The following is a 26,722-nucleotide window of genomic DNA, read 5'->3' as shown; positions in this document are numbered from 1 at the left end:
ACTCACACTTGCTTAACTAGTCTTGAACACCTTGACTAGTTGGATCAGCTGTGTTTTATTAGGGTTGAAGCAAAACTGTGCAGAACTGCTGCCGTCCAGGAATTGAGTTTGAGACCCATGCTCTAGTGGAATAACATGATGTATTAAATTATCTATGGAGTAGTCTGTTTTGATTTTGAACTTGAATTCCACATACATCTAAGGCTTATATTAAAGGGATAGTTCACCTAAAGCATGCCCCAAACATGGAAGCAAATAGACAGACTTTGATAGAATTTCCTAAAAAACTTTTTTTTCCCCCAATGGATTATTTACACAGACCATTGTTTACCTTATGGATTACAATGTACGCTAGAAAAATATACAGTCAATTTTGATTTCACATGGACTGTAAATGTAAGGATCTCTAAAATAAAAGAAATTTTTGTAAACAAAAATAAAGTTACTTTATTATTCTTTTTTTTCATTATGTTTCACTATAAGGTCACCATAATAAAAAAAAGCAACACAATTAATATTTCGTCAGTTTATTTATATATTTGTTAAGTAGTCATGATAAGTAGGGTCACCAAACAAACACAGTTTGATCAGAAATGAAATTTGCTTCTTGCAGTCTTCTCACATTATAAAACAACAGTATTTGATTTGTCAACTTAAGCATGTTGTTAGATAGGCATAAATTTTAGTTTTCTATAGGAAAAAAAATAATATACAATCAAGGTTTAACATTTAAAAAGCGAATGTGACATGCAGTGTGATCTACATTATATTTTCTAACAATGTTTCATTTCTGCTGCACTTTCCACAGACTGCAGGTATAATTACTTTACTAACTTCTTGAACTGTAAAAGTGATGAAATGTTTATGGCTGTTTTCCCTTTGTAAAATGCAGCTAGTAAAATGTAACTTCATTCAATCAATTAGTTTCTTTTCAGCTTAGTACCTTTCTTAATCTGGGGTTGCCACAGCGGAATGAACCGCCAACTAGTATGTTTTACACAGCGGATGCCCATCCAGCGGCAACCCATCTCTGGGGAAAAAAAAGTAACTTAAATGCAGCTATTTGGGTTACCCACTGATCTACGGAAATAAAAAAATAAATAAAGTTACATTACATTCTGCTGTATCTTTAGATTGTTACAGCACACAGAACATGTTCTTTTTAGAATATTAGGCTAACTGGTATAAAGGGTTGGCTTTGTAAAAGCAATTTGTGTGAAACTTCTGAAAATATTCAGTCATATTAAATCTTTTTTTTTTTTTTTTGTTAAACAAAAATAATTTATGACGACATTAAATGGATAGTTCACCCAAAAATGAATATTTACTCATAATTTACTCTACCTCAAGTGGTTCTTAATAATTATTATTTTATTTGTTATCCGTTTGACACAGAATAAGATACTTTTAAGAAAGCTGAATACCTGTAACTATTAACTTTCAGTAAGAAAAACAAATATGGAAGGTTTCCAGCTTTCTTTAGTATATCTTCTTTTTTGTTTAACAGAAGAAATAAACTCAGGTGTCAGCCTGTTCCACTGAACAAATATGATGAGAAAAATATATGCCTATGAAAAATATATAGGCCTCATGACAAACATGTTTATGAAAGATTTATGACAAGTTTTTTTTGTGGTAATGTCAAGTTGTCATGACAAAGACATCTCAAACAGAATAATCTTTGCTTTAAAAATGACAACTAAGCTAAGAGACACAATAACAGTTGTCAAAAGCTGCAGTATAAAATCTCCATATTCATTTCCAACCTTCTTCAGTGTATCTTCTTTTATGTTTAACAGGTGAAAGGAAGGAGTTTGAATGTTCCCCCAGTGTCTGTGTGGGTTTCAGCTGGGTGCTTTGGTTTCCCTCAAAGTCTAAAGACATGTTATAAGTGAACTGGATCAACTAAATTGCCCAACATTCTTGTGTGAATGAGAAGGTGTATGAGTGTTTCTTAGGGGTTTATAAGTTGGTACATTGTCTTTGGAAAAGTTTTAGGAGGTTTTATTTAAAAAATCCACATCCTCTATTTCAGAGACTTCTAAATCGGTGTTCTTTCTTGAAGCATATCCTGAGTCTGACGAAATGACTGAAGTGATAGAGTTTCTGTCTGATGCTGCAAAGCAAACACATTCAAATGAATTAATCTCCTCCTCATTGTAAATATTAACAGAAATGCATGAAGCGCTGTGAACTTTTGTTGTGGGATCATGTGGAAGATCATTATAATGCAGAGAAGAGGCAAAACAGTATCAACATGTTGATCAAATCTATAATACTTTATATTATACTTTAATTAATTAATTCATTCATTCATTTATTTTTATTTATCGGCAGCATTGACTATATTCATGGGAAAACCTATAAATATACAATACATAAAATGTCATCATATCGGTTTCTTAATAAACATTCATTGTAATAATAATTACAAAAAAAAAAAAAGAAACTAATTAAAAAAATAATAAGTGAGCTATGCACAATCACAACACATGCATTAGCTTAATTACCTAGTTTTCATTCACCTTTTATGCACATTTTGCACTATGGCATGAAAAATGCTTGATGGAAACCCCAAGATCTGCTTAAAATTTGCAAATGAATAGGATAAACTTTTTATCCAATAAGAAAAAATGTGCATAAATTATGATGGAAATTTGCATGAAATGCTTTAATGGTAATATGCTTTCATGATACACTGAAAAAAAAAAAAAAAAAAAAAAAATATATATATATATATATATATATATATATATATATATATATATATATATATATATATATATATATATATATATATACAAAGATGATTGCTTGGATTTACTCAATTTTTTACGTTAAGTGGTTGTAAACAATTTATTTGGGCTGAATTTAAACAAACAAATTAGGTTGAACATTATTAAACTTAATTTGTTTGTTTAAATTCGACACAAATAAATTGCTTGCAACCTTTCTGCATGCAACACTTTTTTTCAGTGTAGAATTTGGGTGCGACAGGGCAGCAATAATGCCCATACCCGCAGCCCATTTATTATCATATTTTGCACTTGTTTATCATAAAGTAATTATTTTGTTCTTTTTGACTCACTGAGTAGAAATTTTCCAGAGTGCAATATTCCAGTTTGTGCATGAGCTTGCACCCTTGTCAATTATGGATGAAAACACAATGAGTGCAGAAGACAAAGGAGCTTTAAGGTGCTGTATGTAAGATTGACACCCAGTGGTTGAACTAGGTATTGCAGTTTAAATTCAAGACATCTTTTCTCCCTGTCCCTCTGACGATGGCAGGTTTTTTTATTTTATTTTTTTTATCAAAGACGATGGCAGATTACCAGATTGACCAACGCTATCACATAGCAATTTGTGACTTTTTAATTTAGTAGCTAATTTGTATGAATTCATACGATCTCATTCATACAATTTAGTACGATTTGTTTATCCTTCATGGGGGGTCGATCGAGCAAGTGCCTGCTGAGAGGGGCACCTAACCCAATGAGGGCAGAGAGGTAGTAGCTCTAGCCACCGGACCACCCCCCTGTGCACGGCCCTGCTAACAGGAGTGAGCGTGCCTTACCATTGAGCCTACAAGATAACTAGATGTTATAAATGGAATCTTTTCCATGTTAAAAAGAATTTTTGTCCTAACCCTCATCTTAATTTTCTATTTTAGAAACGGTTTCTATTTCTCACAGCTGAACAGCAGCATAAATTATTATAACAATGATCACATCGGGTACTGATTATGTGCTTTTTTCAGTGTTAAATGCTATAAATGTGAGTTTGAATGCCAATTGTTATGACATTTAAGGCTCTATTTTGACAGTCCATGCGCAGAGCGCAAAACGCAGGGCGCAAACGCTTTCAGGGCGTGTCAGGACGCATTTTTGCTAATTTAAGGACGGGAAATCTGCCTTGCGCCGCGGCACATGGTCTAAAAGGGTTGAGTTTATTTTCTTAATGAGTTATAGGTGTGTTTTGAGAATAAACCAATTAGAGTCTCATTTCCCATTCCCTTTAAGAGTCAGTTGCGTTGCGCCAAGAGCGCATTCGCTATTTACAGGACGCAAAGTAAGTCTAAGTGGAAAAAATGAGCGTTTCACAAGCAAACAGTTAACAGTTAACAGTTTTTTAAACAGAAAACTGTTAAACAGAGCATCTACTGCGTGAGAATGAGAGATAATGGAACTACAGTACTTTCACATTCGCTCTTGGATAGGGAAACCTTTACGCACAGACATCAGTCTATAAATAAACAATTTTGTTTGTTAAGCAAAAATATTCGTTTCAAAACTATTTCTAAATTCAGTTCTAATTTCCAGCAAACGAATAAATGAACAATAATAACAAAATGTGCTCAAAAACATGAGTTATCTCCTAAAACACATGCTGTGCCCCATATGGTCTAAAACCTGACAGGTGGGCAAATCTAAGCTTGTTTTTAATAAAACAAATATAAATATGAATATAATAAAAACTACTGCTAATAATAATAACATTATACAAAAGCAAATTGTTATGAATGTACTGAAAAAGCCTCCCGAGATGAAGAAGACATAAAAGCAGTGATTTTTCATATTTATGTAGGCTAGAAAAAAAAAATGTTTTGAAATATTTTAATCCTTTATATTTATATTCTATATCTATTCTTAATATATACTATATATATCCTTAATATTTACATTTTTTCATATGTAAAGATATTTGCCTATTGCTCTCTTGTGCGTATTAAGCAGTGCGTAATGAAAAATCTATTATAGTTTCTCAAAATAGCAACGCGCCAGCGGTCCGCCTCAGAACGCCTTCCTTTTTAGACCAGAACGCCTATGGGCGCAAAAATGAGCGCTAATGCATTTGCTATTTAAACAGCGTAGCGCAACGCCTCAAAACGACTCTTGCGCCAAGCTGAAACTACCAAAAGACTATTGCGCCGCGTCTTGCGCCGGGTGTATGATAGGGCCCTTAGTGCCATATTTTATTTATTTATTTTTTAGCAGATAGTTTAAATATTGAAATAGTTATATAAAATAAACATATTTGAAAATGAATGTTAGAATTGTGACTCAGTGCAAACAGACAAACATCAGTCATCAGCATACACTTTTAATAATGTTAACATGCTTTATTATGCAGTAATTTGATTCAAAACTTCGAACTGCATTGCACTATTATACGCTTCTGAATGGCTGTGGTGGTATTTAAATATTTCTATCATGTTGCATGTCGATCTGGTGCAGAAAATCTAATTGCTTTTCACTGGAATCTTGTGTCGTGTTGTTAGGAAACAATGCTACAATGTACAATGTTACAATTTGCTTAGCAAATGTTTACGTTGGTAATATTTATATTATTTGCTAATAAAAAAACTACGTAATGTGGATATTTATAACTTTGGATCTGCATCTCATTGCGGAGGCTGCTACTGTTCTCTAGAAGTAGCAATTTTGGCCATGGCTGCATACATTAAGGCAGCCTTCAAGACTGAAAAGAAATACAGTGTATTTTACACCAAGGCAACCCAGAGGAAATATTATTGGGTAAACTGGCAGTGGATGGGTTATAGAGACCAAAACAAAGACATTTAGACAAAGAACGCACATTTTCGAAGGAGAATAACTGAATTAAGCATTGTTTTTCAAATTAACAAATATGTTCACTTAGCACGTATCTTAAATATCTGCAAATATATTATGCCATTTCTTTGCTCTAAAGATTCTTACATACATACAGGCAGCACCTTTAAAAACACACGATAAAATTGAGGAAAAAATTAAGACTAATAATAGGGAAACTGACTGTATATTGAACAGAGTATAAATTAGGGCAGAATGATCAATCAATCAATCAATCAATCAATTTCCATAGACTTTAACCTTATTTTTTACTCTTAGATATTTCTCTTATATACTCTTATATACTCACACATATCATCAGTTGATATTTGCTTCCATACCGCACTGCACAACTTTTTCATTTTTTTGTGGTTTTCATATGTTTCCTCTGTGCAAAAAAATGTTGATTTAACATATTATTGAATGCAGATTTTGAAAATATTACATTAGCAATGTTTTTGGTATGCCTTTTGAAAATATCAGTTCTATAACTAAATCACATATTTACTCACCACAATGTAAACATTTGTGATTTGAATTTGCAGGCTTTGAGTCATCTGAAATACTGATGTCTGCTATTGGCACTGGTGGGTTCTTGCCCCTGACTAGAGGAGAAAAGAGACACTTGACTGATAAATACATAAAAATAAAAACGTTTGAATTATACGTCGCTGGATGTATGATGTCTATTATGTAGGAACGATATTGATTTACCCGTATTGATTATTATTTAAGTTAAAATAAATGGTAACACTTTACTTGAATGGGGTATTCATGAGACAGTAGTGAAATTTTTATTTCATAACATGACACATAAACATTAATTAGATTATATGTATGTTTATAAAAACCGTCATTATATGTTATGTCATTTTAAATGCAAAGGTGACGTTGTTTGAAATGTCCTTGGTATGAGAACTTGACATAAACAAACATCATAACCAATACAACAAAGCCTGTTGTCTTTGTTATAAAACTTGACCTCACCAAAACAAAATAACTTGTCATAAACCTGTAATAAACATGATTGTCAGAAGGCCAATTTAATTACATCATGATTTTTATAACAGCATCATAATTTTTTTTTTTTGACTTCAACTACAGTGGTACAAATTTTATTTGTCATTAAAATGCCATTAAATGTTCCTAAATATTTCATTAAATTAATTAAATACGCAATTACAATGGCCATATAACAATCATGTTTAAGACAGATTTATGACAAGTTATGTGGTCTTAGTAATGTTAAGTTACCAAGACCACATAGACAAGACAAAGTAAAAAAAAAAAAAAAAAAAAAAAAGTCAAACAATGTCATCTTTGCATTTAAAATTACATAACTGAGTGAATGACTCTTAATGACAACTGCTTTAAACATGATTAAAACCTTCATATTCATGATATAAGGTCTCATAAACACCATATTCAAGAAAAGTGTTTCCCTCTAAAGTGAAGTTACAATAGTTACAATACGTACAGTCTGACTGATAGTCCTTGCTCTGTCTGGTCTCCTCTGGCACATTAATATCAGTGGTCTCGGTCATCATGTGCTCTGTAATACAGCTCCTTTGCCAATTTCTGTTTTGAAAAAAAATATATATGTTCTGAAACACGTGTTTGACTTTGCTTGAGTTTTTTAAAATCACTTTTAAGCAGTGCCTGAAAGTACATCACTAGAGGAATATTTGCTAATTATTAAGTTGACTATTTTTCCACATCAAATTTAATTCTGTTTAGAAATGATATATGCATAAATTGTCACGGTTGCAGGTTTGTGCGCTTTTCCGGAGTGTCTGTTTGATCATGTTGGTTTGTTTTTGTTCTCCTCGTGTATTTGTTTTGATCACCTGTGATGACGGCACTCAGCTGGCTTGATGAGCCTGCCAGCTGAGGCTCATATTCGGACCTATATATGGGCCACGTTTTCTGTGTGTCTTTGTCAGTTCGTTATGTGTGCTTATGGTGTGCTGTTCTGTCTGTGTGCTTAGGATCTGAGGACTAATTTCTGGACCCTGTTTCCCGTCTGATTCCTGCCCGATCTCTCCTAGCACTAGCACCACATTCTTCACTTGATTTTTGACTTTGTCAATAAATATTATTTTTGTTATACTCGCACTTGGATCCCCCTGAAAATTCTTTTATTCGTGACATAAATATGTTAACACACAAAAAAACATGAATTTTTACATTAATTAATTGTAATATATGTATCATTTACAAAAGTATATATTGATTCTAATATACAATGTTTTAATGATTAATTTTACATTTTTTTGAAAAATAATTAATAATAAATAATGAATACTCTGTGAATACTCTGTTTTATAGAAAACAGAGACACTTATGCAGTATGCTAAAAGTCAAGTAACACAAAACTCGACAGAGCATCATTTTTCACAACTATATACTTATGCTCTCCATTGTCTGTTTAGTTTTTTCTAACCATAATGTTCCACAGAAACAACAGAAGGTCAACTTCAAATGAATTAGTAGTACACATAAACGATCATGTCATTATATTCTCCTTACCTTTTTGTTAATGACACAAACAATGTTGGTATTACTGTAACTAAACAGAAAGAATTTGCTCACATTTACTGTTTTTTATTTTTTTATTTAAAGATTTAGTATTTAAGCAAACGTAATATAAATAATCTCTTACCTGGTACATTTATAGCACAGTTGACATCCCTCTTCTTTTGAGAACAAAATGCATCTAAGGAAATACCACAATAAAAAACAAAACCTTCCTTCTCGTAAGACATGCAGGACCAGTTGAACAGGAAGCATTAACAGTGAACACAGAGAACTTTTTTTTTCATGAGAAAACATTCATGAGAAGTAAAAAGATAATTTTGTGCATACATTATTAAATATTTTCTGAATACAATAATTTCATTCAGATAATGAAATTATTAGGTTTACTTTCCCATGTCTATACTTAAAGCGACTACTCCATCTGCTGGCAACAGAACAAGCACAATAATCACTGTTGGCATCGCCCACTGTAAGCATATACACAGCAAATACACTACATATAACTATGAACAAAATAGGACATTGAAAATGAAACATCCTCTTTATTGGGCATATTCATTTATTTTCATTCATTCATTCATCCCTAATTTTTCATCAGGGGTAGCCACAGCGAAATGAACTGTCAACTAATCCAGCATCCTGTATGTTTTACACAGCAGATGCATTTCCAGCAGCATTTCAGGACTCTACACAGAACTCTTCATAGAAATGCCAACTGACCCAGCCAGAACTCGAATCAGTGACCTTCTTGCTGTGAGGTGACAGTGCAAACCACTGAGCCACCGTGTCGCCATTCCTTTTTTTTTTTTTTAAGTTATGCATGCAGCATTTTGTTTATTTTATTCAGATATGACTTTGACATATGCCTACCAGTAGCTGATTACTAGTGTGAGCAGCAGTAACTAAAAAAGAAGGGTTACTAGAAAAAAATAAAAATAAAGGTCAGAAAACAAATTGCAATGCAGCTAAACCTTGTTGTTTCCGATATATTAAATGATAGAATGACAGTGGAAAATGCAATGTCTTTTATTTTTATCAGTCTTTAAACAACAAAAACAGATGACACATGTACAATTGAAGATGTTGTCACAGTTTTACTGTATTCAGTTGATCTATTTTCTTTCTTTCTGGTTCTTCATGTCTTTTCACATGGATGATATAGTAAAATCAGATATGCATGGAGCAATGGCTACTGTCAGACTTAATTAATCAATAAAATAATGTTGTAATATAATATTTGGGTCATTCTTACTATTCGGTGCTATTTCAGGGTAGTAACTGTCCCTGAAAAAAAAAAAGTAAAATTTTCCAGGATTTTATCATTTCAGTTGAACGAATACTTGTTACACTATAAGAAAAATATACTGGTCCAGCTCAGTAAATTGTGGTTTGGCATTTTTTGTTTTTTACTGAATTTCACATGTAGCACAGGCCAAATGTCCCCCTAAGTGAACATTCTTGTATCTTTTAAAAGTTGTTTAAAATAAATAGTTACAGAGTAAGAATAAGAAAAGTAGGGGATTTATATGTAGATAAAAAAATGCTTCACTTCAGCAGCTTTGTAAAAAATACAGTCTTCCTTCTAACCCCTTCTTTAGATACCTCCAAATAAGAGACTTTGTAAAGTCTAACATTTCTAAGGATTCCACAGTGTCACCCATGTATCTGGACACATTTCTGGAAAGATGTCTTAGAGATAGTAGTACCATTTCTTTGTCTTACGAGGGTTTAGAACAGATGAAAAGTCCATCTATAAAGAACATTAAATCAGCTTGGGAAGAAGAACTTGCAGTAGAAATTCAGGAACAAAGTCTGGAACTGGTTCACAGATGTTCCATTAACGCAAGACATTGTCTCATTCAGCTTAAGGTGCTTCATAGGCTTTATTATTCCAAGTGTAAAATTGAATAAACTATTTCTAGAAGGGCTGCCATTGTGTGACAAATGTCGGTTATTAGATTCCAACCTGTCTCATTCCTATGTTATTCGTCCCAAATTACAGAGTTTCTGGAACAAAATATTTCAAGTTTTTTCAGAGACATTAGATTCCGATTGTACCAGATCCTGTATTAATTATATTTGGAGTTTCTGAATAATTTTTGAGACTTACATTGGTACAAAAATAGTTTATTTCATATGGTAAAAAACCCATACTTTTGTTTTTGAAGAAAAAAGAAGTTCCAACTCTTAACTCTTATGGCTGACAGAATTAACAGGTACATTACATCTGGAAATAAAATTAGATATACCCTATTTATTATTTTGTTTGTTTGTTTATTTATTTTTCCAATACCTAATTGTTCAAATGTAAGTTTTATGTTTATATATTTTTTTTAAAGTGTATAATCAAGTGAATTTATGCGAAAAAATTTTAATAATAAAAATATTAAAACCAAAATAAATATTTTTTTCTAGTATTTTTTAAAGGTTTTATTAAACAAGAATTATCTAAAAAAAGACATGTTATGATTTATGGCACATTTAAAATTTTATGTTTTTCATTTAGTGTAAAAAAAGACTGCAATTTCATCAAATCCCATTTTCAAGTGACCAAATTTTTTCAGTTCTTTGGATGCAAGTAACCAGAAAAATATGTGTAATACTGTATATGTTGATTATATTTAATTAATATGAAAAAAAACTATATAGCTTACGGGGTGGAGAGAGGAGTAACAGTGTGGACACAAAGTAACAGGGTGGACATTACAATAAGAACTAAGAAAACTTGTTTGCCACACCCTCATTCGATTATTAATAACAAAATGATGGTTATCGAATTATTAAAAGAAAATAAAACAAAAAAAAACAGCAACAAACAGTAACAACATTTTTCAATGTCACATCAATTGTAAAAAATCCAAATGAAATACAAGCAACATTTTAAATTTCACAAATACTACAGTAAAAATAGTGAAATACTGAAAATTATTAATAAAACTATCCTTTTAAATTAAATTTTTATGGTGGTTTGCACCATGATGTGCCCTGTATCATCTCTGCTATTCAGCAGCAGACAAGAGTGCCATTCCCTGAAAAAAATCATGCACATGGTTTAAACTAATCTTCTTTGATTGTATAAAATAAGTTAATAATAATAAATAGCAATACCATGGACGCAGAGCAATATTTAAACAGTAACAGGGCAGACAGTAACAGGAATGATTTTTTTTTTGTGTGCAAATCTACTGATATGGTGAACAATGAGCTAGAACATGATGATCTGAGGGAGATTTGAAACATGTTTATTAACTCAAAATTACAAAAAAAAGGTATATATATATATATATATATATATATATATATATATATATATATATATATATATATATATATATATATATTGTGTTCTATATAAAATGGCAAACAGGCTGGATGTGTTATGCTCTACCACAACAGAAAACTACTCTGAAATGTAGAAAATAAAAGAAGATAAAAGAGTTAGACAAACTCTGCTTTTTGTAGTCAAATTTCTTTCCTTAAATGTGAGTTAAATTTTTTGAAAATGATGTGACTAGATGAGAAATCTGTATGTATATATATATATATATATATATATATATATATATATATATATATATATATATATATATATATATATATATGTCAGCTTCAAATATCTATATTACTGTAACTACCTACTCTATTGAATAATGTAGAGAAAAGTGTAGCAGCTTCAAATGTCTATCAGAGTAAACTACTGCCTTATTGTTTTTAGTTTTTTCATCAGTTTCATATTTAATTTGTTTATTAGAGTAGTAGTTCATTCCGATTGACATTTGAAGCTGACAAAATGCTTTACTCCAGTTTTTACACCCTTCTTTAAGCAGGTAGTTCATTCTGATATACATTTGAAGCTGACAAGATGTGCTAACCCTGTTTTTTTAGATTAACATATTGAGCTGCCTCAATGTGCCTCAAATAGCACAGATCATCAGAACACCGGCATATAATGTCTTGGGATACACAAATTGCACCGAATAGTAGTGTGACCCGTTTACAATTAACAATTTACTATATTTTTTGGTGAAAAAACTAATAGCCTAGCACTTTGGCGCTGACACGGTGCCATTATAAATGTAAATTATTTTTAATTATGACTGATCTTTAGCCTATATGTAATTTTCAAAAATTATTCACTTGTGTTGGAAAATGCTGCTGAACACAATGACAAAAAAAACTTTACTGAATACAATAAATTCAGTGTGATTAAATCTAATCATCATACTATAATAACATGATCTAATATGACCTTTAGAGGCTTTCATTTTCACATGAGCAAACGAAAAAGTGCCAAGAGCCCCTCCTCATAAACGAAAAGTCTTGCCTGAGAAGTCTTGTATGGTGTATGGGACCCATGTATTGAAGCATAAACAAACATTCATTCTCGTAGTTGGGTTTCCTACAAACATGACTCCGTTTTGAAGTTCATGGCCTCCTCCCCCATGGCCCTATTGGCCCGGTCTGTAATCCATCCCCACTCGTAGTCAACCCACACAACAACATGCTTCAAGGAAACGAAAAACTACGTTATCACGTGACCAAAATCTTCTTTCTAATCCAAATAGGCATATTTCATGATCCTCCACAAGGGGGCAGGGAGACCCACTCTCCCGCTCCACCACACTGTCCCAGTCTGGCGTACCAAAACAAATCCTCCATCCTTCCGTGCAATGCGATCCCGCACCGCCTTCCGGCTCTCTCAGCAAGTTTGTGTGAGCCAGTCTGTGATCATAGAAATACTACAGTTAATGGACGGTGTGAGGAATGACGTCCTGGTGTGATTTAAGCTGGAAAAAGCACGCAAATAACGACGGCGGAGCCGAACATTAATCCGCGATCAACAGGACGCTCTCCCCGGTCTATCCTGACCGCGGACAGCGAGGTTTGGTTGAGCTCAGAGCCCAAACAGATCACACACAGGTGGGACGGACAGACAGACGGAGGTTTGAAGTTGACAAAAAGGTGAGTAAAGTAAAACATTGCGCTTGTAATTGTGTGCTTGCTTAAGCCGATTCATGTCACTTTGCTTTTCTTATGTTCTTTATACTAATCGGAATAAAGAAATAGGCTAGTCAAATCAGCTAACAAAGAAACTCACGAAAGCTGTTTACATTTCTGATTATTACATTTACAAATGTATCATGGTAACCTCAGTCTACGTCAGAATGTAATGGTTACCGTCTGTAATGTTTCAACTAAGAAACTTTAAAGTATTTAAACGAAACTTATAGCTATGTTATTAGCCAGTGTTTTCAACAAAGTATAAATTAAGCTAACTTACTGTGAAAGAAAGCTGTTCGAAGGGAACAAAGATTTTTTTTTATTGACAGATTATTCAGTAGTTAATATGCAAATTTTATTTGCAACTGTGGTTACTGTGGTATTCAATAATAATGTGTTATTTATGTCCCTCTAGAAAAATAAACATAGTCTGATTTACACTTTTATTTCAGGTTTTGTGCTTTATTTTACATCGTGGAATGTTGTGGACTCGCACTTTCTTGATTTATTATTATTATTATTATTATTGTTATTATTATTATTATTATTATTATTATTATTGTTATTATTATTATTATTATTATTATTATTATTATTATTATTATTATTATTATTCATAGTTATTATTCATAATTATTATTATTGTTTTTGTATACATTTGTGTAAGTTGTCATTCTTGTTGTTTCTATGATAAACATTGGGTGTTTATTTCTAGTAGTTGTTAGTCAAGTTTTCACTGTCATGCTGTGTATCTTTTGTTTTGATTGATTGTTGTAGCTGTGTGGATGTTTCAAGTTTTTCAATCAGCTTTTTCATTTATATTTTTCCCTGAATCATTTGCATACGAGCAATTCCAGTGTTATGCATGTGACATTTGCAGAAAAAAACTCAAAACATAAGAGAAAAAGAAAGTATTTGTTAACATTTTATTGAAACCTCTGTTGATATTTTCCAAAGCAACTAACCAGAGATTTATGATAGCAGAAAAATCTCAATCTGTCAATATTTTTTATACTTTAAATGAGGACAATAAACATGCGTTATGTATGTGACCAAACAAGCCTGCAAGTTTACAGTACAGAAATTCTGTGAATTAAACTGCACAACCCAAAAGAAATAATGGTAATCAAAAGGATAAGAGTTGCTCACTTTAGAACAAAAATGACTGATTTTATTTTATTTAACATTTTTGTGTTTATGAGGAAAAAAGCTTTGTTATGGATGTGACGTCTTTCTGTTATGCATGTGAAATTGCCACTCTGTTTGAGAACATTGACAAAGACATTTTGAAGTTCTTTTATAATCCTGTAAAATACAAGCCTTTACACAAAAAATACTAAAAAGGGTTTCGCTATTTTGGTAAAATGTTTTTTTTTCATGGTAAGGTTGACATTTGCATGAAATTGCTCATACAGTAAATGAGTTATCATTAAAAAATTGATACAATCATCAAGTCCTTTGAACACGGCAGCAACTTCGTCAGTGGTGTAGAAAAAATATATATGTTAGATATTAATTTTACTAATTATTATATAAGATGGGGCGAGGCAGTGGCGCAGTAGGTAGTGATGTCGTCTCACAGCAAGAAGGTCGCTGAGTCGCTGGTTCGAACCTCAGCTCAGTTGGCGTTTCTGTGTGGAGTTTGCATGTTCTCCCTGCCTCCGCGTGGGTTTTCTCCGGGTGCTCCGGTTTCCCCCACAGTCCAAAGACATGCGGTACAGGTGAATTGGGTAGGCTAAATTGTCCGTATTGTATGAGTGTTTGTGTGAATGTGTGTGTGGATGTTTCCCAGAGATGGGTTGCGGCTGGAAGGGCATCCGCTGCGTAAAAACTTGCTGGATAAGTTGGTGGTTCATTCTGCTGTGGCGACCTCGGATTAATAAAGGGACTAAGCCGACAAGAAAATGAATGAATAATATAAGATTAGATTATGTTACTTCACGGTCATGTGTTTTGCTATGAATGAAAAAAGCTGATTTGATTTGAAAGCTTTATGTTCTTCTGAGGTCAAAACTTTCTCGTGGCCCCTTGGGTGTTTTTTAATTTGTTTAATGAGGAAACATTAAATGTGCATTAAATGTTGAGAACAACTGTATCACCGTATGTTTCCGCCTAACTAAACTAAAACTAAACTAAAAAGATATTAAGAGAGAGTTAGAGAAACTTTAAAAGGCTTTACATTTGTTTTTTATTTTTATTTATTTATTTTTTGGGGGTATGGCATTCTAAAGGAACTGCTGAAGAACCAAAATTTTGTTGTGTGTAATTAAATCAGATACAGCCATATATAATATGGCATTTTAGGATTGTTGTCCACTTTTTTTTTTGTCATTGTGATTCATAGTTTTCCCTGGCAGGTTAGCTTTGCATGGTTTTCTGCTTTCAGATTATTTACACACAGATTTGCGTCAGCTGTGTGCAGGCACTGGCCTTTTGTATAAAGTCTGCCAGTCATTCGCGCTCATTCATTGCTCAGGTATTGCGTGGAAAGTATTTTCCTTCTGCAAAACTGGCTGAACCAGAGCGTTAATTGTGCACACGCACAGACACACACACACTCAAAAAAGACAGGAAACAGTGGCATAAAAATGCTTAATGGTCCTTGTTGACTTGGAAGATTGGTTAAACTATAGTAACTATGCTGAAGAAAACTTACAATCTTTTAGGCAAAGATCAAATGGTGTCAAAATATATCTATGGTACACCTTCATCAATAATGATAGAAAAAGTGTTTGATACCGAATGATAGTTTCACCCAAAAATGAAAATGTGCACAATTTACTCACCCTCAAGAAGTCCCAAATCTTTACAAGTTTTTTTATTCAGTTCAACAAAAAAAAAAGATGTTTTAAAGGAAGCTGAAAACCTGTAACCATTGAATTCCATGGTAGGAAAAACAAATGCATTGAAAGCCAATAGTTACAGATTTTTAGCATTTTTTCAAAATATCTTCATTTGTGTTCAACAGAAAAAAATAAAGAGAAACGTGTAGCAGATAAAGGATGAGTAAATTATGGGTCAACTCTTTCTTTAACAGTGACATTTCTCTCTGTATTTAGTTTTTTAACATTGAAAATGGTTTATTAGGCTACTGTCACTTTAAGAGATAATGCGTAATGCGTAATGTTAAATAGAAATGCTAGGTTATTATCCCTTAAGACATAACCAATTGTGCTTAGATTACTCACAAAGATGGGTCATTTGAAATAATTTAACAAACTCATCTCTGTAACAAACTTAATAACACTGTGTGTAATACTGTAATAACACAGAATAAAACAAATGTTACTCAGGAGGCACGGACATATAGCTTCAAACTCATTCTTCAAAATATCTTCTCTTGTGTTCAACAGAAGAAAGAAAGAGAAATGTGTAACTAGTAAAGGATGAGTAAATTTATGGGTTAACTGTTTCTTTATTAGTGATCTTTCTCTCTGTATTTTGTTTAACATTGGCAGGTAGAAAATGCTTTATTTAGGGTACTGGAGAGATAACGCGTTGGTCAAATAGAAATGCTAGTTTATGCTCACTTAATACATAACCAATTTTGCTTAGACTAATCGCAAAGACGGATCATTTGAAATAATTTAACAAATTCATATGTTGGCTGTAGGGCTGGGCGATTTAGCCAAAAAAAAAAAAAATCTAGGTTTTTTATAAAGTTTGACCAATTCACGATTTCGATTTCGATTTTTTTTTTTATTGTGTAACATTTTTTATTGTGTAACTAGTCTTCTCAAAACATTACAACAACATGACTGAAAGTAACTACTAAACCATCTGGTTAAGGAACATTGTATTTTTAATTGGCATGTCAAAAAAATCGGTCAAGGTGTAAATAAATGTAAAACAAATTCACGAGTTAAATAGCGTTGCTGAAGATTTGAATAAGAAATATTTGTGTAAATATTGCACTTGCAGGAATACAGAGGTATTTTTTTGCAAGTTTTGCTGAGCCTAGGAAAGATTGGCTGTCAGCTCGGCTTTGACTTTGTCTTCTGATTAAATGACAGGTTGTAATGCTGCTGCCTTTTTCTTAAAAAGATACAGTGGAAGTAAAGGACTGAACATGGAAACTGTAAAGCCTAGTTTAACCCAATGTGTGAAGTTTTGGACGTATAGAAGGAGCAAATAAAAACACCAGATGTGTGTCTAATATAAAATAATATATTCAATCTATTTTTCTTTTTTCCCCCTTTTAAATACCGATCATTTGATGCGCTTTGCTCCACTTTCTGGATTATGCTGCCTGATCTGTCTGGTTTTCAACTAGGTCCGCTAAATGACGTCAGGGGGGCGGGTACTTTCATTTTCACTGCTACAGGCCCTCACCTCTGCTCGTGTTCAAACCAAAAGATCGGCGCTGTTTTTCACATGGCAGGCTTTTACGTCCTTCATACATGTTGAGATCGAGTTTATCGACTTGATGAGGGAATGTCTTGACAATCCACACAGACGTGGAACAAGTAAAATCCTACATGACTTCACGCACACCAGAAACGGCACGGACATGACAGTTTAAACTATCACACTCCAAGATACACATGATATTTAACATGAAACTAATCAGATGGCGCACTGTGGTGCGGCTGAAATGAGAACTGCTTCGTGAATCGTGGCTGGGTGGCGCCGGTGTGTGTATAGAAACCTGTTTAGAATTCTAAAATCCATGGCGCTGCGTGATGCTGTGCGTTGCGTCGCCGAGAGGCGCTTCTGGTGTGCTTCCTGCTTCACACAGAGAGTGAACCAAAGCGCATAGGTGCTATTATAATGGACAAAATATATATTTTTTAAAAAATCGAGATTTCTCGATTTAATTAAAAATTAAATCGTCTTAAAACGCAAATTCGAATTAATCAAAAAAATCGGAAAAATCGCCGAGCCCTAGTTGGCTGTAATACTCTAACAGCACTGAATAAAATGAATGTTACTCAGTGTGACAGGAGACACTCATTCTTCAAAATATCTTCTCTTGTGTTCACCAGAAAAAAGAAAAACTAGTAACAAGTAAAAGATGAGTAAATGATGGGTTAACTATTCCTTTAACAGTGATCTTTCTCTCTGTATTCTGTTGGTTAAAATTGGTAGACAGAAATTGGTTTATTTAGGCTACTGTCACTTTAAGAGATAACGTAGAGGTCAAATAGAAATGCTAGTTTATGCTCACTTAAGACATAACCAATTGTGCTTAGACTACTCACAAAGACGGGTCATTTGAAATAATTTAACAAATTCATATGTGGGCTGTAATACTCTAAGAGCACTGAAGAAAATTAATGTTACCCAATGTGACAGGAGGCACGGACATAAAGCCTTGAACTCATTCTTTAAAATATCTTCTCTTGTGTTCAACAGAAGAAAGAAAGAGAAACTGGTAACAAGTAAAAGATGAGTAAATGATGGCTTAACTATTCCTTTAACAGTGATCTTTCTCTCTGCATTCTGTTGTTTAAATTTGGTAGGCAGAATATGGTTTATTTAGGCTACTGTTACTTTAAGAGATAACGTGTAGGTCAAATAGAAATGCTAGTTTACGCTTAAGGCACAACCTATTGTGCTTACATTACTCGCAAAGATGGGTCATTTGAAATAATTTAACAAATTTGTCTGTGTAACATAGACTTGGACTGTAATACTGTAATAGCACTGAATAAAATGAATGTTACTCAATGTGACAGGAGGCACGGACATGTAGCCTCAAACTCATTCTTTAAAATATATTCTTTTGTGTTTAACAAGGATGAGTAAAAGATGGGTTAACTATTTCTTTAAAGCCTGGTTTATACTTCTGTGTCGAGTGATCGGCGTGACCCACGGTGCATGCAATTTATACCTCTGCATGGTGTTTGTATTTGCAGAGCTATAACACTTCTGAAACACTAGCTGGCAGTGATGTGTTCATGGTCCTGTGTTTTAATCATAAGGTAAACAGAAAACAACAGTCTCCATCTGGAGCTCCTTCATGGGACTTGACACTTGTAAACAATCGCTCCATCTTGCTCGCCGGGCTCTCACCTCCGCCCACACTTGTCATCACTACTAAGCCAACTAATCACAAAGTTTTCGATACGCGTCATTGTGGCGTGTAGTTACCGTTTTTAAGAGGTGCACGCCAGCTTCAACGAGGGCTATGTGTCCACGCATAGGCTACGCCTGAGCATACACGTGCGTTTGCCGCAGAAGTAAAAATCAGCCTTAACAGTGATATTTCTCTCTGTATTTTATTGTTTAAAACAACCAGAACATTTTTATTTAGCTGGCAGAAAATTGTTATTTAGGGTGCTTTCACACTAGCAAATTTTGGTCCGCACCCGGGTTCAGTTGACATCATAGTATGGTACGTTTAGCTTGTGTGAATGTGTCTTCTGAACTCGGGTGCACACCTGTGAACTGTACCCGAGTCTGGCTGAAAGAGGTGGTCTGGGGTAAGGTTCATGCAAACACTGTTACGGTTCACTTATGATGTGAATGCAATCGTACCAAATAACAGAAGTGAACCTCTAACTGTACAACAAACTAGCGTTTTCATAACGTTATTTCATGTGTGTGCGCGCATGCGTGTGTGTGTGTGCGCATATGCTTGCGTGTGTGCGCGTGCGTGCGAGTGTGTGTATGTATGTGTGTGTGTTTGTGTGTGTATGTGTTTATGTGTGTACGTACATATGTATGCATGTATGTATGTGTCATGTTTCGTACCTTGGTGACGCGCAGGACTGAGCCAGGGCAAACAGTGATACACAGTGATGTCTGCTTGTCTCTTCCAAAAACAGCTTCTGCAGACAGACACTGTGTGATGTTCTGAATGTTTATAATATTTTTTTGCGGCAGATTGACGCGAGTCGCTTTCTGCATGTCCAAAACCAGAAGCTTTAGTAAAAGCTGAATGACCGCGATGGGCGGACATCTTTCCATTTCGGCACTTGTATTCGTGACTGTCACCTAGTAACGGCCGTAAACAAAACAGGAGCTTGATGATGCAAGCGTACCAGGGGTACAGAAGGAAAAAAGACAGTGTAAACACAAACCAACTGAGGAGGTGGCAAGTGGGGACAATCGAACTTGGGTACGGTCCAGGCAATGTAACCAAATGTGAAGGCACCTTTAGGCTACTGTCACTTTAGGACGCATAGGTCAAATTGAAATGCTGGTTTATGCTAGAGCTGTGCAATTAGTGGAAATTCAGCTTCAATTTGATTTAGGCTTTTAACGATTATGAAAAAACATGAATTGGGATAAAGCATCATATCCTGCCCCCTTTCCAGAAGCTACGCATTTGTTCCTTTGCAAAGCTCAGTTTCACATGAAAATAATAAAAGCATGTACTGTAACGTGTCTTTTGCAGCATGGGATTCATTCTTGTTTTTAAAAGCGTGAAAGAGAATGCATGCTGTTATGTGTGTGCACTGAGCCTCAGAGCGCATCTAATGGCATCTTAAGGTGAGCGTCTAAAGCCTGGTTTATACTTCTACGTCAAGTGACCGGCGTAACTCACGGCGCAGGTAACGTGCGCAGCTGTGCATTTATGCTTCTGCGCGCTTTCTCTGTTGGTCTGCATTAACACTTCTGAAACGCTAGTTGGCAGTGAGGTGTAAATGTTCCTCTGTGTTGAGTTTCTTCGCTGCTGTTTTGCTTTTCCTGAACACTTCCTGGTTGTACAAGTGACTCAAACTCGCTCATTTTGAGGCAGGAACCGGCGGACGTGCAACAACTTTAACCATGAGGTAAACACAAAACAAAACTTTCCATCCGGAGCTTCTTCACAGGACTCCACACTTGTAAACAATCGCTCGCGCCATTTGCGCGAGGCTCTCGGTCCTGCCCAGACTCGTCAGCGCTACCAAGCCGACCAATCGCAGAGCTTGCGCTACACGTTGTTGCAACGTGTAGTTACATTTTTTGAGAGGTGCACGTCAGTGACGCCGACAGCCACGGCGAAGGGCTATGCGTCAGCGGCGTAGCATATGCCGGCGTTTGACGCAGAAGGATAAATCAGCCTTAAATGGTCAAATATATCCAAAAAATTGGTCAAAACGCAGCGGTTAGTGAATGCTCAGATTAACCCCCATTTGTTATGAAGAAATAACCGAACATAAAAAGTTGAGAATGAATCGGAAAGTAAAAACATAAACGGATCTATGCAGCTCTTTAAATGACAGCACACTATATTCTTAATCAATCACTGTCATTATTGATCAAACAACTTAAGACAAGTACAAAATCACTTACTGCTCTTGACTGAAGGTCTTTTGTAGCTTTATTAAGAAACACTTCAAGTTGAATTCTTCCAGTGAAGATGCTTAAAGCAGGGTTTGTGTCATTTGTATATTTTTGTTCTATTGTATTTATTGTTTTTCCCATAATTGTTAAAATTTTTGTTAGTTTTTGCCATTCTACTTTTGTATTAAGTATTGTGAATATGTGTGAAATTTTGGTCCTATATCCCACTGATAATTGTTTTAAGTAATCATGATTAAAATTATGACCAATATTAGGGCTGAACAATATGGGCAAAATATCATATCTCAGTACTTTTAGAAGGAATGACGATATGCAATATATATCCGGTATTTTCCCATAAATGGTAGGGCTGTGCAGTTAATAGAAAATCCGGTTTCGATTTGATTTTGGCTTCTAACAATTATTTAAAACTATAAATCGAGATAAACGATTATTCCATCATATACTGTCCCCTTTCTAGTTGTACACATTTGTTGCTCTGCAAAGCTCAGTTCCACATGAAAATGACTAAAAGCATGTACTGTAATGTAACTTTTGCAAAACGGGATGCGCATCATTCATGTTTTTAAAAGTGCAAAAGAGCACATGCTGATGTGTGGGCTTAGCCTCGGACAGGCTCGGAGATGAGCAGAGCACACACACATCACACACAATCATACATGCACATTTGTGTCAGAGCGCGGTGTTATGGGGTTATTAATATTAACCCTCGTTTGTGTAATAAACAAACAAGCTGAGAATAAAAAGACATGCGAAAGAGAAACCATATCAGAGCCGCACTGTTCTTAAAGTGACAACGCGCAATTTTTGTCATTAGTCAAACAACAAATGAAGAAAATCCCCCACTGCTCTTTACTGAAGCACTTTTGTAGCTAAAGTTTTTTTCTTACAGTGAAGATGCTTAAACCATTTAAACATAACAGATTTAATAACTCATTTCTAATAACTGATTTCGTTTATCTTTGCTCTGATGACAGTACATTATATTTTACTAAATATTTTTCAAGAGACTTGTATTCAGCTTAAAGTGACATCCAAAGGCTTAATTAGTGTAATTAGGCAAGTCATTGTATAACAGTAGGATCTTCTGCAGACAATCAAAAATATATATTGCTTAATAATAATTATTATATTATATTATATTGCTAATAATATTGAGCTATTAAAATAGGTTTTAAAAAATATTTAAACCTGCTTTTATTCTAGCCGAAATAAAACAAATAAGACTTTCTTCAGAAGAAAAAAATATTATGGGAAATACTGTAAAAAAATATAAAAGTCCTCTGTTAAACAGAATTTAGGAAACTTTTATATAAACAATTCACACAAGGGCGAATAACTGATTAACTAATAATCGTTTTGAATAATCGTGATTACAATTATGACTAAAATAATCCTGATTATGATTTTTCCCATAATCGAGCAGCCCTAATAAATGGTTACTTGAGAGTTAAAGCCTTTATTAAAACATTATTAACCATTTTTGAGTAAAATATAATTCAAATACAGGGGTTTCCCTCTCTGTTTACAAATAAACAGTGGCACAAAAAATATAATGTAAGTAATCTTGTAAACCACAGTTGTGTGATTTATACACAACAATTAAATCAGCTGTATATGTTTTTAGTTACACATTTACATGTATGTATTGTGCAAAATTATTAAACAGTGCTAACGTCGAAGATATCTAAAGATAAGTCTTATACTCATTGTAAAAAATCCTACACTTTTTTTCTTTTGTTTTGACTAAACTTGCTTTACGAAATATTAAATAAGGAGATGAAAACGAATAAATTATAAATATGAGAAGTAACGATATAGTTTCAGAGTACTGTGATGAAATGCTGATCATTATAACAGATCAACGCAAAGCTAAATGTGTTATAGCAAAAATGTGAAGAGACCATACTGTAATAAACACTGAACTTATAATCAGTGAATATGAAGTGGTTTCACTTTCGAAATGCGGTGTAAATTTGTTCCATTTTGGCACTTTTAATTCTTTTGAACACATTCAGGTGCTGCTTGTCAATTTGACAAGGCTTCTGTGTTCGTTTTTTGCTGTCAATTGCGGAAGAAATAATCGATAAAAGGTTTCTGATAAACCGCTGTGACATCTGCAGGCACCGTGTGACGTGTGTTCACGCGAGGGGTAGTCAGATTTGTCCGGGGAGTCACACCAGTAAATGTCGCGTCAGTGATGGGTCATTCTTGAACGATTCGTTCATTTTGAACAAATCTTTTGTACGACTCATGAAGTGAATCATTCATTTTCGCATGCGAACATTTGTGCAAGTGTAGTTCGCGTGCTACCTTGGAGTGGTCTGTTCATGCAGAATGCGCACGTGTGGCCTCAAACCATATCGATATAAACAATATTGGATAATACCGGATCGTGTTTGGAAATAATATCGATATATCTCCAGAACCCGTAATACCGCCTAGCCCTAAATAATCATGGTTATGATTTTTTCCATAATCAGATTAGATTACTCGAATAGATGGGTCATTTGAAATTATTTAACATTCATGTGTAGGTTGTAATACTTTAATAACACTAAATAAAATGAATGTTACTCAATGTGACAGGAGGCACAAAAATATGGCCCCAAACTCACTGTCAGTGTTGAAATATTTGACATGATCTCACGGCAATTCGTAACTTTTTGATTTAGTAGGTATTTCGTATGAATTCATGCAATTTAGTACAATTTGCTCATCCCCCAATGACGGTTTAGGGGCGGGATTGGGTGCCATGCCTCCTTTTTAAAATCATGCATTTTCATATGACTGAACGTAAAATAGTTACTTTTCTTCGTGAGATCATGCTGAAATATCACATCTTTAACAACTCTAGTCTTCAATCAATCTGACATTGATTATAATTTTAGCACTTATATTTCACTTAAATGGTCAAATTTACTGTAGTCTCGGTAGAAAAATATTAGCTAAAAGGATATATTTACATAAAACGTCTCGTGAAGTGCTTTGAAAAATGAAAAAAAAAATGTATTCGATGCTTGACGTAATCGCAATTGAAATATGAAGAGAGGCTGTGACATGGAGTAGCTCCTCCCCTTTAAAAAAAAACAGCCTTTGGTGTTACGTTTTTATCTCAGCTCTGCCAGTGAAAAGCGTCTTGAAGGGGGCGGGGCATATCAGATATTAGAGAGCGTTTGATTGGTCAAGATTTGATGAGAAGCCTAAGGATGAGGTGATATGAAAAAATCGTTGATCCATTTAGGCGGAGGTGACAAATTACAAGCTTTCAAGTTTATATCAGTTTTGTATTTTCTAAACTTGAGTTTTGTCACTGTGTTGGAGCACACTTGCTAATAGATATCCTTAAAACTAAGACTGATACTATCATATAAAGGCTTTTACTTTAATTTCATGTGACCTTTAACTTACTCTTTAGATTCTTACACATAAAAAATAAAATACACCGCTTAAATGAATGCTACAATGTTTACAATTTCCTAAAGTAATTTAATTTATTATGTATTATCCAGCATGATTTCCCAAAAATGCTAAAATATAGTAATGCAGTACAGCTTAGCCTGCTTTATTTCTGGCTGTTATTAGATGTGTAAATGTAAATAACCCTCAAGAATATTTCTTGTAAAATTGTCTTTGTTATCTCTCTGTACTGGGCTTATAAAGCCATTAAATCTTTATGGTTTTAAAGAACAGTAAACCTCATTTGATTGTTACACACAGCATCTGTGTGTGAACCTGTTTACTCTTATTGTGTCACCCCTAGTTGAAGAGCACGTTTAACATCCAGCGGAGTCTCTCATCTCATCACACGATCTGATCTTCACAGGAACTCTGGCTGCTTCTTTTTAAATGACACTTGGTAATTGACACATTTTTTGTGGACAGTTAACGCAATGCCTGAGGATGCTTTTCTTGTTTAACTTTCCACTGAAAGCTGATCTCAGATTTGATTGACTGATTTTTACAGCCTTGGTTTATGTTTCAAGATCAAGTTAAGGTGCTGGACTTTTTTTTTTTTGATTGCAATTGGTTCGTTGGCAAAGGTCAGGATAAATTTTGAGACCATAGTTTCTACTTGTTAGGGAAGTTTTAGACAGACTTTAAGTTGAGTGCTGTATAAAAATAGTAAAATCGTTTGTGTTGGCTAAATATTCTGTTCTTAGCCAGTGCTTAAGTTTTTGGTTAATGTAGGTTTGTTGATGTATCAGTGCTAGGAAATGTTATGCATTACAATATTGAGTTACTCCCCAAAAAAGTAACTAGTTGTGTTACGTTTATGTTATGGTAAGTAATGCATTACTTTTGAGTTGCTTTTGCATTACTTTTTATTACATGGCTTAGGCTTGTTTTCTATCAGGACTTATTTTCTTTTTCTTTATTTTTAATAGAGCTCTGCAATTAGAAATCCTTCATATACCTTTAAAAAACACATCAAATAAATATTTAAGGATAATGCTATCTGAGAACGTCCTGACCCCAGAGCCATACATGCCATATATACAGATTATAGAAAGTTTAAAGCAATGTGTTTGCTACACTTGTACTATTTGTCTTAAGTAAAATCACTGCCCATTGAGACAATCCCCTTTTTCTTTTCTTCGATGCATTCAAAATAATGAACACATTCTGTCATTGGCTGTGTGATTCATTGACTAATTTTAACTCAGCAATTAATTTTTTATGAAGCTCATTTATTAAACTTAAAAAGTAACTCGCATTACATTTACAAAAAAGTAACTGTAGTCCATCACCAGGTGATTTGTGTGAATTTTTTTATTTATTTTTTTATTTTTATATTTTGTAATGCAGAAAATGCTGAAGGAATGTTGAAATTAGGTCATCAAAAATAAATTACTCAGAAATGTCATGGAAATTGTCATTTTTTTGGATCAATAGAAAATGCAATTATCCTCATTTAATAACATTTTGATGTGGACTAGTATTTTATTAAATAACAACATTTTTGTCTGAATATTAATGGAACAACAACTGGTCAAAATCCAGTTTTTAAAAGTTTGTTTTTAGCTCTGTCACTCTAGGACATCTAAAAATAATCTAAAATAAAAGAAAGTTTTGCGAACATAAAATGTAGTATTGAGCAAAATAAATAAATAAATAGCTAGCTAGCTAGCATTGCCTTTCAAAAAACATCCAGTCAATTGCAATGCTCATTTTGATTAGCTTTTTAGTCAACTGTGAGTTTGCGATGCTGTTTTCACTTTGCACTTCACGTTTCTGCATGTTTCACTTTGTGGCCCTGATTTGACAGTCAAAGAAACTTGGGCGTTTATGGCAGACCCGGACCTTCGGAGCTGTGCAAGACCACCTCGGCAATA

The 26,722-nt window shown here is 33.9% G+C and overlaps 2 protein-coding genes across 6 annotated transcripts in view; one reads left to right on the top strand and one right to left on the bottom strand.

Annotated features, from left to right (window-relative positions):
* Positions 1 to 511: 511 nt before the first annotated feature.
* On the bottom strand, positions 512 to 12,627 carry zgc:194007. Of its 5 annotated transcripts, XM_068222991.2 has the most exons (7): positions 12,472 to 12,627; positions 8,272 to 8,325; positions 8,139 to 8,178; positions 7,087 to 7,187; positions 6,122 to 6,214; positions 5,920 to 5,997; positions 514 to 2,116 (listed from the first exon to the last, which is right to left on the bottom strand). In XM_068222991.2, the coding sequence occupies exons 1-7, from the start codon at positions 12,554 to 12,556 to the stop codon at positions 1,995 to 1,997; spliced, it is 573 nt and encodes a 190-aa protein (XP_068079092.1). In that variant the 5' UTR covers positions 12,557 to 12,627; the 3' UTR covers positions 514 to 1,994. The 5 variants fall into 5 exon arrangements, 4 of the variants coding, with proteins under 4 accessions (NP_001129446.1, NP_001315030.1, NP_001315031.1 ...); NR_137284.1 differs by lacking the exon at positions 12,472 to 12,627 and having other exon boundaries at positions 512 to 2,116; positions 6,122 to 6,210; NM_001135974.3 differs by lacking the exon at positions 12,472 to 12,627 and having other exon boundaries at positions 512 to 2,116.
* Positions 12,628 to 12,819: 192 nt separating this feature from the next.
* The window catches only part of si:ch73-138n13.1, a 71,430-nt gene continuing 57,527 nt past the window's right edge, over positions 12,820 to 26,722 (top strand). The window contains exon 1 of the mRNA XM_002663199.8: positions 12,820 to 13,109. The gene's annotated coding sequence lies outside the window, so the exon portion shown is untranslated. The remainder of the gene's footprint in view (positions 13,110 to 26,722) is intronic.

This window comes from Danio rerio, chromosome 8 (assembly GCF_049306965.1).
Source record: "Danio rerio strain Tuebingen ecotype United States chromosome 8, GRCz12tu, whole genome shotgun sequence".
NCBI lineage: Eukaryota > Metazoa > Chordata > Actinopteri > Cypriniformes > Danionidae > Danio > Danio rerio.
This window is presented reverse-complemented; position numbering and strand designations above follow the sequence as displayed.